Source organism: Haliaeetus leucocephalus, unplaced genomic scaffold, assembly GCF_000737465.1.
Source record: "Haliaeetus leucocephalus isolate CR32 unplaced genomic scaffold, Haliaeetus_leucocephalus-4.0 Scaffold165, whole genome shotgun sequence".
NCBI lineage: Eukaryota > Metazoa > Chordata > Aves > Accipitriformes > Accipitridae > Haliaeetus > Haliaeetus leucocephalus.
In genome coordinates this window covers 398,662-410,300 of record NW_010972601.1, presented here as the reverse complement: position 1 = coordinate 410,300, position 11,639 = coordinate 398,662, and the positions used below count along the sequence as shown (strand labels likewise).

The 11,639-nt window shown below is 61.6% G+C and overlaps 1 protein-coding gene across 1 annotated transcript; it reads right to left on the bottom strand.

The window, feature by feature from the left end:
- Nucleotides 1–5,257: 5,257 nt before the first annotated feature.
- Nucleotides 5,258–11,541, bottom strand: CABP7 (calcium binding protein 7). Its single transcript, XM_010563327.1, has 5 exons — nt 11,433–11,541; nt 7,877–8,020; nt 6,197–6,309; nt 5,532–5,685; nt 5,258–5,385 (listed from the first exon to the last, which is right to left on the bottom strand). Exons 1-5 carry the CDS (start codon nt 11,539–11,541, stop codon nt 5,258–5,260), a joined length of 648 nt encoding a protein of 215 aa, XP_010561629.1.
- Between the last annotated feature and the right edge of the window lie 98 nt (nt 11,542–11,639).

The window sequence follows — 11,639 nt, the reverse complement described above, 5'->3', positions numbered from 1 at the left end:
TTACAGAGTTGTCTCTCCTCACCAGGAAAGGGAGGGATGAACGAGGCCCTCGGCTTGGCTTTCTCAGGAAGGCGGGTGGGTGCTCGGCTTCACCGCAGAGCTGCCGGGTACGCGGGGGATCCCAGCCAGCAGTGTCCTGGGAGAGTGGCTCTCCAGCAGCAGGTCTGTCCAGGATGGCTGCGCCCACTGCCAGTGCATTTCAGGTTTGGCCACGCATGGAGGGAGTGGGTCCAGATTCACGAAGAGTGCAGGCAGGAGCCAGCTGCTTTTGGCCAAATCTCGCCTGGATCACGCCGGTGTTCGGCTGCCTGGGACAGGGCAGAGTTCCTGCCTCGGGGTGTGCAGGCAGATGGTCATCGGGAACTGCCAGGCCAAGCACACCCCATCCTGGGACACGGCTTTGGCACGAGCAGGGCCTGGATCCGACCGCAGCGTGGCTGGGTGTGGAGCTGTGTGAGCCCCACTGCAGGGCTGGTTGAGCTTTAAGCCAAATTAAAGGGTGTTTTTTTTATCCTTCCCGGTGTGACTGCGTTGCTCTGCTGAACCCTCTGCTTGGTGGCCTTTGGAGAGCGGGAGCCCAGGGCTTGGGCTCAGAGGATGTGGCATCAGCCCCATGTCCCGTCCTCGCCTCCCCTTGCGGGAGCCGGCACATGCAGGTAAACGAGAGCACACCTATTTGGGGGTAAATCAGCATCCCACGGAGGAAGGGGACCCCTGCCCTGAATGCAGAGGTTGCACAGCTGCAGGAGGCCAAATGGGGGGAAAAAACAGACTTCAAAGGGGCTGTGGGATGCTCCGGAGCGGGGACGCGAGCTGCCAGGCTCCGCTCTCGGCCATCACCGGAGCAGCTTTGGCTGCTGTCACCAACCCGCTTTGATGTGCATCCCCGTGCCCCCGGCACGGTGCGGGGGGAAGAGCTCCGGGGAGCCGGAGGGGGGGCTCAGCCCATCTCCCCCCACCGCTCCGCTGACTTCAAAGGGTGACAAACGGCTTCGCTGCAAATCTGAGTCGCAGCGGTGACAGCCAGGCCACGTGCATGGGCATCTTCCTAACGAGGCCACGGCTGCCGCCACCGCTGCTGCCGGCAGAGGCAAATCAAAGAACACTGGCTCCTGTCTCTCCCGTGGACGTTTTGAGGACGGCGGTGAAGCCTGTGCCGGCTGTTTCGCAGTCAGCCGTCAAAATACTTTGCGGCTCCTCACCTGTGTTTGAAGACCTGCTTTCATCAGCCCCCAGGTCCCGTCCCTGCTCCGTGTGTTCCGGTCCCTGCGTGTTTTGGAGCATGTCTGGGAGAGCGGCTGGTCCGGGAGGTGTTGCTTTACCCAACACACACAGGCTTTTCAGCGCTGAAACCGCTCTCCAGATCCATCTTAAATTTGGTGGAGAAACACATCTCCGGCCGAGCAGGCTGGAGCACCAGGCAGCTCCCTGGGCAAGCTGCAAAACAACTGTAAATGAAAATTACAGTGTAAAACACAAACACAGCCGCAGCCCTTCCGTGCTCTTCCTCGCTCCTGAAGAGATGAGCTGCTCGTGATACAGAAACTCCCAATAAAGCCTGAAAGCCGAGAGCGGGAGCGTTCCCTGCCGAGCACCAGCCTGTCCAGGGGAGGCTGAGAGGGGCTGGCGAGGGGGTTTAATTAAAATTGGGTTTTCCTGCAACAGCTTGTGCCATCTCCGGCCATCGGGGCCGAGCGGAGCATCGCTCGCAGGGTGTTGTGTATTCATGGAGCCGTGTAACTCCCAGGTACTCGTAGGAGCCTGTAAATTACAGGCTTTTATGGGGGTGTATTTTACAGCGTGGTGTCGGGAGATGTAATGATGGCATGTATCACTGCTGGGGATGGGACGCAGCCGGTGTGGGCTAACCCGGGGAAAAAGACTGTTTGCAGAGAGCCGCACGGCAGGGAGGGAAACGCCAAAGCAGGACAAGACTCCCGGCTCCTTCCCTGGCTCCCACGCAGCCCCGGGGGGACGGCTGGTACCCGGCTCCCAAAGGATGCTGCAGGGATGTGCACAGCCCCATGGGGCTCAGCATCCCCGGCAGGTCCCGGGGTGGGCAGTGAGGAGCTGCGGCCCGTTAGTGGCGGCACAAGCCAAAGTGCCTTTTATAGAGCAAGAGCAGGAGTAATTTATCGGGAAGCTTTTAAGGAAATGAGCAGCTCCTGGGCCCCTGCCAAGGCGCAGCCCCGCTGGGCTCTGCCCAGTGTCCTCTGGCAGCTCTTGCTGGGAGAGGAGTTGGTGGGGGGACAGGGATGGGAATGGGGATGGGAACAGGGGTGAGGACAGGACAGGGATGGGAATGGGGATGGGGATCAGATGGGGACAGGGATGAGGATGAGGAGAGGGGACAGGGACGGGGCTGAGACCATCCCACACTGATTGCAGCACCGGAGAGAGAAATAACCTTTACCAACTTCTTCCCTTCCTATCCCAGAGCACTTAGTGCTACGGCGATCTCAGCCCTGCAAACCCCGGTGGTTTTGCTCTGTCCGCCGGGGACCGACAGCAGCACCCGCAGAGGGTCCTTCTCCCTCCCACACCTCCCCGGCACCTTCCCTCCTCCTGCTGCAGCACTCGCATAGTAAGATTTTTTTTTTTTTTTTTCCCCCTTTCCTAGCGAGCATTTAATTAAATTAGCGAGGAGCATAGCTGTCTCGCAGCAGCCGCAATGAGCCGTCCCCGGCTGCAGCAGAGCGGTGCGAGGCCGGCGCGTGGGGAACATGGCCGGGACCCGGTTCTGCCTGCCTGCAGCCTGAATCGGGAGCTGCGATCTCCAAACCTGCATGAAGAAACCCGTTCGCCCAATTCCCATTAAAATTAATTGAGCAGCTTTGAAACGCTGAGCTTGGGGGAATCACATTATTCCTTTTATCTAATTTTTCTTTTATGCTATTGTATTTTCTAGCAAATTAAATTGTCCTCTTTTTCTTTTTGGCCCCCTTATGTTTATTCACAGCATCTATAATAGAGCTGGTTAAAAATACATATATATATACACACGCATCTCCGAGGCCACGTGGCTTCCTTTGGAAATGCCAGTTCATAAAAAAATCAAAACTTTCTGCGGGGAGATGGATGAAATTTCATTACAGACACGGAGCCTCCCCCACTTTGTGAGGCAACCAAAATGATTTCATTGCTGTGGAGCACTTCTCATTTTCATTTCTCATTTGGGCGTTCGGTTCAATTTGTTTGATAAATTATACGAGATCAAAAAAAAAAAACCCCAACCCCCAAATCAATAAAACTCAGCCGATTCCTCCTGGCATCCCAAAAACAGGGTGTCCCTCCCCTCGGTGCTGGGGAGGCCCATCTGGCCGGTGGGAAATCCCAAGCAGGTGCAAGGAAATGTGATTTCCCCATGTGAGGATCAAACAGGGCTCCAGGGAGATGAAGGCTGGGGTTGCCCCAGCCCTGACGCCGTGGGGATGGTCTCCTCCAGCCCCATTCCCCACTGGAGGGGGGAACCCCCCCAGCACCGCCTGCGGCGGGGGCAGCAGCCTTGCCCAGTACGCTCCCAGCACTGAGAGCTTGCCCTGTTTTTATTTATTATTTTAATATATTTGCCATTAAAAATGCATCATTTGGGGGCTCAGGGAGGGTGATCCATTATGCGGGCACGGGCCCCCCCCGGAGCACACGCATCCGTGATTGCCACGGTGGTTTGCATGAGCACGGCCGTGTCTTCGTCAGCGGGTCGGCATCGCTCAGCGTGGCGGGGGTTACACCCGGGGCCAGACCCCCACCGTGGCGTAAATCAGGAGTAACAGGGGTGCTCACCTCCCTGCCAGCCTCAGGGCAGGATCCCCAGCCCATCCTGGGGACGGTGACCCGCCCCCCGGAGCCTCTCTGAGCCCCCCCATGCTGTGGGCCAGATCATGGCTCCCCCGGATTTGCCGTTGAGGCGGGTGAAAGCGCTTTTGGGAAGGCACTCACGCTGCGTGTTCTCCCCACCGAGGCACTTTGTAAGGCAAATGGCCTTAAACTGGTCATCAAACACCATAAAACATCAAAACCCACATAAAATAGCAGGGCACGGAGATGGGGGGGGGGTGTGGAATAAAACTGCTTGGTGCTCACACCGATCCCCGGGAAAGGGCAGGATCCACGGCCAGACCAGGGTGGAGGACACGGGGGGTGTAACCCCCCCCGGCATGGGTGGGAGCTGGTTTGGGGATGCTCCAGCCCCCCCAGAATGCTGGGGAGGGGCCACAGACCCCCGGCCATTGCCCACCTCCCTTGCCAGGACTGGCCCACACACTGGCAGCGGCTCAGCAGCACCCATGGGTGCTCCCATGGCCCTACACCCGCCTGGCACCCATCACCCTGCCCCATCGCATCCCCCCACGTGCCCCCCCCCACATCGCCAGGAGCCCCAGCAGCCCAGAGCACTTCAGAAATCCCAGTTTTATTTCAGATTGGAAACAACCAACCAGGAAGAAAGAAAAAAAAAAAAAAAACCAACCCAAACCCAAAAACAACTCCAAAGAATGAGAAACGGCCCCAAATCCGAACCAGTCTGGTGCCCAGGTGGGTGCTACATACAGGCTGGGGGGGTTCGGGGGGTGTGCAGGGTGGGTGGCCCCAGCCGGCATGGGCTCCCCAGCCTTGGGGTGTCTCCGGCTCTTCCCGGGGGGGGATCAGCTCAAAGTGCATCAAGCAGGAGGTCGGCATCGTCCCCCCATCTGGCAGGTGGGGAAACTGAGGCACGGCACGGGGCCGGGGCGGGGAAGGGGGGGGGGGGGGGGGAAATCCAGCCCTTGGCAGCCAAGTCCATGCAAACGCTCCCACCTCTAGAAACCATCTCAGGCGCGTGTATTGCTTAGGGGATGATTTGGTTTTTATCATAAATATAGAGCTATAGACGCTAGTATCGGTGCATCCGACGGGATCCTACGCCCGGGGGGGCAATCCACCCCCGACGCGGGGTGGGGGCAGCACACGGGGCTCCATGCACGTTACATGCACTTACGGTTTGTTTTTGTTTCTGGCGAGGGGGGGCAGGGGGAAAGGTTTGTGTGTGTTTGTGTGTCTTTATCAAAGTTTCCATGTTCTGCAAACAGCCATGCGGTCGCATCGCACCGGGACAGCGGGGACCCGGCACGGGTCTTCCCCCTCCTCGGGTTTGCCCCCTCCCGGGGGGGGTTTTGAGTGTCTGATTTGAATATGGATATATATATATCTCTCTCTCTACTCCTCGCTATACGTGTGGCTCCCCGTCGGTGGCCGGCGGCAGGCACTCGGGCTGGTCCCGCTACTTCATGCCGCTACGCAGCACCTGGTTGGCGGCGATGAGCATCACGCTGATGATGAAGGCGATGGCGAAGGCGCAGATGAGGCTCTTCCGCACGCAGGTCTGCCGGATCTGCTGGCTGGAGCAGGCTGGGGAAGGAGGGGAGAGCCCAGAGAGGGGGGGTGTTATCCCAAACACCCAGCCCACCCGTCCCCGTACCGCAGGTAGCCGGTACCAGCCCTGTGGCATCGGGGCTGGTGGTGGGATTTGGCATCCCCAGCCGCTTGGCACTCACTCTCTACGTCGACGGGGCATTCCTCGGCCGTGCCCATGTGGCTCTCCTCCTCCGTCATGATGATGTTCTCGATGTCCTTCATGGAGAGGTGCTCGCAGAAGGTGTCGTACAGCAGCCGCTTCAGCTCGTCCACCGTCAGCTTCTGCATGTCGCACTGCGGGGAGCGGGCAGGGGGGCTCGGGTGTGGGGGCTGACCCCCACGCTCGGGGAGGGCACAGCGATGCTGTGGGGTCCCCTGGCACCCTTGGGTGCTGTGTTTTGGATGGATTCCCCCATCGTTCTTGGCCAGGGAAGTGTCTGGTGTCTTGCCGAGCCCACGGCAGAGCGGCAAGGGGCACCCAGTGGGTGCTGGCACCATCTGCCACCCCGTGCCGTGGCAGGGACAGAAAATCTTCAGGCTGCTGATGCTAACCCTAACCTGGAGCCTGAGCTTGACCCTGACCCCAACCCTAAACCTGACCCTAACCCTGATCCTAAAACTAACCCTGACCCCAACTCTAATCCTAACCCTTAAACCAACTCTAACCCTGACCCTAACCTTGACCCTGACCCCAACCCTGACCTTGACCCTAACCCTGACCCTAACCCCAAGCCATCCCCCGGTGCTCTCGTGCGGGGGCCGGGGGGTGCTGCCCCCCCCGGGTGGGAGGTGGGGGGGTCCTTACCTTCCAGAAGACGGTGTCAAAGTCTGTGCCGTGGAACTTCTCCGGGATGCCCGAGGTGGACAACTTGGGCCCCAGTAACGTCACAAACTCCTCAAAGTCCACTTGCCCATCACCTGCGGGACACGGAGGTGGCCGTCACCCCTTGCCCGGGCATGTGTGACACCCCCCCACCACCCCCAGGAGGGTCCCCATGGGCTGTTTGCCGGGGGACACCCTGCCTGGACTCGGCGATGCTCAGAGGTCCTGCTCCCCTTCCTGCGCAGCCCAGGGAGGGTCCTACTTCAAGCCTCGGTGTTTTTTGGGGGGACCCCACTCCCGGGTTTGGCACTGCCTGGGGACACCCTGCTCTGGGACAGCCTGGGGGGACCCTGCTCTGGAGCACGGCACTTGGGGGGGCTCAGGCAGCACCCAGAGCCCCCCCATCCCACCCAGGAGTCACTAATATCCACTTGCAATGGCCCAGAGCAGCAGCCAGTATTATGGGACCTTGGACACTAGGAATTCACCAGCCAGGGACCCCCAAACTGGCTGGGGACCCCCAATACCAGCCAGGACCCTATAGCTGGTCAGGGATCCCCAAAACCAGGTGGGGACCCTGACATTGGCTGGGGACCTCCAGCAAAGTTAAGGGTGCCCCAACACTGGCCAGGATGTCCAGCATGGGCTGGGGTCCCCAGTGCCAGCCAGGACCCCAGTGCCATCTGGGGATGCCCCAGCGCTATCTGGAGACACTCCAATACTGGCTGGGGACCACCAAAACCAACCGGGGACCCCCAACACCGGGTGAGGACCTCCAACAAAGTTTGGGGTCCCCAGTGCAGGCTGGGACCCTCAATGCCATCTAGGGACCCCCAGTGCTGGCTGAGAAACCCCCCCCAGTGCCATCTGGGGACCTCCAGTGTGAGCTTGGGACCCCCAGTGTCGACTGGGGCCTCCCCAATGCTGGCTGGGGACCCCCAACACCATCCAGGACCACAAACACCAGCTGGAACCCTAATTCCAATGGGGACCCCGGTGCCAGTTGGGGACCCCTGTGGTGGCCGTGACCCCGGGGGGGGTGCTGGCAAGGGGCAGGGTGCCGCCGGGCTGGCCATATCCTGCGGCTGCGGAGGGTGCTGGTGTCGGGGCTGTCAGGCCAGCACTAACGATGAGTAATGAAGGGAACAGCGGCTTGGCAGCGCTGCCGGAAAGGCTTTTAAATGGGGGAAAAAAGGAAACCAATAAATTAACGAGCTCTTTAAGGTCCCGATGAGCACAGGAGCGACAGGGACAGGCTGATGGTGGCAGCCAGTGCTGGAGGCACACGGCCAGCCCAGTCCGCTGGGTGGGGAGGGCATGGCCTGGGGTGCAGGATTTGGCCCCGGCAGCCCAGTCCCCACAGGTTTGCTGAGCTGGGAGAGGTGCCATTCCCACCCGCAAAAGCTCCAGGATCGTTAAATCCTCCTAAACGAAGCTGCAGTGGCGGTGATGATGATGATGGATGAGCAGGAGGCTCTGGGCATGAGGCAGAGCCTGGATCAGGTCCTCCTGCATCCTGCATCCCATGTCGGGTCCGGCAGCCACCAGCCAGTGAGGTGGAAATGGGGCAAATCGGGTGTTTCACCAAAGGGAGGGTGCTGGGGGTCCCATCCCTATCCCCGTCCCCGTTCCCGTCCCTGTCCCGGGATGCCGGGGTCCTACCATCCATGTCAAGGCGCTGGATGATGACTTCCAGCTCCACCTCGTTGGGCATGTAACCCAGGGAGCGCATGGCTGTGCCCAGCTCCTGCTTGGAGATGAAGCCATTGCCATCCCGGTCGAACACCTTGAAGGCTTCACGGATCTCTGTGGGGGGGGAGCAGGGATGAGTCACACACATGGTGTCTCCAGCAGCATGTGCCTCCCCAAAACCTCCCCAAGAAGGGTCTGACCTCCCCAGGAGACACCAACGGACCCCAAGGTCTTTGCTCCAACTCCGGCCACCCGCTTGCAGCACCCACCCTGCCCTTGCCAACACCTGACCACCCCCCCCCCAGCTGAAAACTCGGCATCCTGCCCCAAAAACACCTTCCTTGGACATGCCTGAGCTCAGAATGCCCGCCAGGGTGTGGGGGGGTCCAGGCAGGGAGACCCCCACACTGCTGCAGCATCCAACTGGGAGCATCCTTGTGCCCTGGGTGCTGGCACGGGGAAGGTGCTGGGTGCCAGCACCCATGTCTTCCCCTGGGGACTTCATACCCATCCCAGGGTTACATGGTGGGTGCCAGAGCTGTGCCACCCTTCAGCCAAAAAAATATCAACTCTTGCCGGGGTCGCTTCAGTGTTCAGCCCTCTCCTGTGCAGAGGAAGATGGGATGAAGCGGGGGAGAAGGTGGGAGGATTTGGGGTTTCTGGCTCAAAATGAGCCCCTGGGATGTGGGTTAAGATCCCTGCGGGGTGGCAGGGAGAGGCTGCACCGAGCTCGGAGGGCAGCGGGGAAACTGAGGCATGGCGCTTGCCATGCCGTGTGGCTATTGCCCACCCAAAAGCCTCGTGGTGCCCATCGGCTCCATCCCGCCTCCTGCTGCGCTCAGGGATTTGTTCCTTTTTGGGGGGAGTTTCTGCCTTTTTGATGCCCCCCGACATGCAGAGCTGGAACCAGGCTGATGGGAAAGAAGGGACCAGGCGAATTTGTGTATCGGGAACACTGGGAAGCCGGGCTGGGATGTCGGTGCCTTCTTCCTTTGCCAGGTGGCAAAGCTGCCGGTGCCGGGCAGCATAAATGTGCAGGTCTTTGCCGGCTGCCGGAGGGCTTCGTGTTGGAGGAGCCGGGTGGGAGAAACAGGGGCTGAGAACTTTGGGTTTTGGGGGGGAAAAAAACCCCGCGTAGGGTTGTGCTATCGATCCACAGCGCTTGGGGCCGTCCCTGCCTAGCTGATGGCCCACCGGTGACGTCTTCTGAGGTGTTTTGGGGGAGTTTGGGGGTTTTTTGGCCTGCCAGCCTGATGGCTGAGCTGCTCCATGGCTGGCATCCCTGCCTGGGCAGGGGAATGCTCCTGGTTCCCTGCGTCCATGCTCGTGGGGAGCATCACTCCTGTCTGGGCACCCCCAAAACTCATCCTTCGAGGATGCTCATCCCAGACCGCCCAAAGCGGGGGGTCCCCATCTCCTGTCTCAGGGTGTTGGGAGAAAGGCAAGGACATATCCCAACAGTGGCCAAACCGGGGTCCCAGCGGGTTGTGTGTCCCCCCCCAGCCAGGGCACCCTGATCCTCCCTGGCCGAGCCAGCAGCACCCTGCCACGATTTGCACCCTGCAACTTCTCACCCCAACGTGGAGCCCCGAGGGGCAGCTGCAGGGCCAGGAGGGCGGCTGGGTGTCCCGAACGTCCCCCCAAACTGGAAGGTGACCAGGGGGAGGTGGGAGCGGGTGGCAGCACACCCCCCCCCCCCCTCCGCAGCGGTGCAGGTATCTGATGCCTTCGTGGGGTCACCTTGGGGCTCCCGCCGCTGCCATTGATCCACGCGCGGCGCAGCGGGCGTGCGGCCGCAGGTGGGGTGCTGGGGGGGACCCCCGGGGTGGGAGCACCCCAGGACCCATCAGCACCCGTCGGTGCTGCGCGAGGCTGGGTGCATCGCCCCAACACCCTGGCACATGTGCACACACACACAGTGAGTGTGCACACACACAGACACACACTGCAGTGAGGCTGTGCACACATAATTCTTGCAGCGACGCCGTACTTGTGCGTGCACACGCGCACCAATGCCTTGCAGTGATGTACTCGTGCGTGCACACACATGGACACCCGCACGGCCACGTTGCAGCGATGCCGGATTTGTGCGTGCACACACACACACACAAACGCCTTGCAGTGACGGGCTTGTGCATGCACACGCCGAAGCGATGCTGTGCTTGTGCGTGCACACACGCAGAGAGGCACAGTGCAGTGATGTACTTGTGCATGCACATCTCCCCCCTGCAGCGACGCTGTACTTGTACATGCACACACACACACACACACACTCTCTCTCTCTGCAGCAGGGCCATGCATATGGACCCGTCCTGCTCTGACGCTGTACATGTGCGCACACACCCTGCAGCCAGGCTCTACATGTGCACACACGCGCTGCAGTGATGCTATGTGTGTGTAAACACACACACAGAGACACCCTGCAGCGGGGCTGTGCATGTGCATGAAAATGGGTGAGCGCACGCTCACGCGCAGTGGGGCCGTGCGAAGGTGTGTGTGTGTGCACGCACACGCGTGCACACACGCACAACCCCTGCAGTGAGGCCGTAACGGGGCACGTAAGCGCACATGCACACAACCTGCAGAGCTGCACACACGCGCACACACTCTCGCACACCCGGTGTGAGCCCATGTCCCTGCCTGCTCGGGGCTCCCGGCCAAGTTTTGGGGCCAAAGTCCCTCACTGCCCCCCCGCCAGCCTTGGGGCTCTGTGCCTCAGTTTCCCCACGGGGAGTCCCCACAGGCTCCAGGCCTGATGCCGAGCCCCCTCTATCCTCTCCTGAAGGCACAGCGGGCCCGTGCGTGGGGCCGCACCGTGCCTCAGTTTCCCCTGCAGTACTGGTGCCTGTGCTGGGGGCCGGGGTCCATGGGTGCTGCAGCCCCTTCCCCCCGTGCCCAGCAGAGTGGGGGTCCCCAGGGACACCCCGAGCTGGTGCGGCCTGGGGATAGCGGCAGCACCTGTCCCGCCGCCCCGGTAAACTTTTGGGGTGGAAAAAGCCATTCTGGTGATAGCGAGCTGAGACCGGCCCCGCTCATCTCACGGGTGGGCAGAGCCCCGGCGGCCGCTTCTCCCGGCCGGAGCCCGGTGGCACCGGGACTGCGTGGGGCTGCCGTGGCCCGGGGGGGTGTGGGGGGGTGACACGGGTGACAGCCGCCCCCGGGGCCCCCCGCGCCACCAGCCACTGTCATATTATGACAGCGGGGAGGGTGGCCCCGCCACGCCGGGGAACGGGGGGGGGTCCAACCCCGCGCCGCCACCGCCGGTCCCTGCTGTGTCATATTGTCACAACGGCCATACCGGGACCCCGGGACCCCCCCACACCCCGTGTGCCCCCTCTCCCGCTGCCCGGCTCTCTCCCACGCTTTCCTTCCTCCCCCCCTCCTCCTCCTCTCCATCCATCCATCCAGCCGCATCCCGCTCGCCTTCAACCTCTCCACCGGGGAGGGGGGGACACCGACCACCCCGCACCCCGCACCCCACACGGGATGCCCCCCCGACCCCCCCAGCCCCCCCCAGCCCGCTCACCCTCCAGCTCGTCCTCGGGGATCTCCACGGGGTGCTGCTCGGCGAGGATGTTGGGGATGGTGTAGATCCCCCGGTACATCAAAGCCGCCGTCACCGGGTGGAAAGGCATCTTCGGGGCTTCCCCAAAAAAAGCCAAAGTTTAAGCCCAAATCTCCTCCGGAAGGCGGGATGGGGGGGGGGGGCCCCAGCCGGGACCCGGGGAGGGCA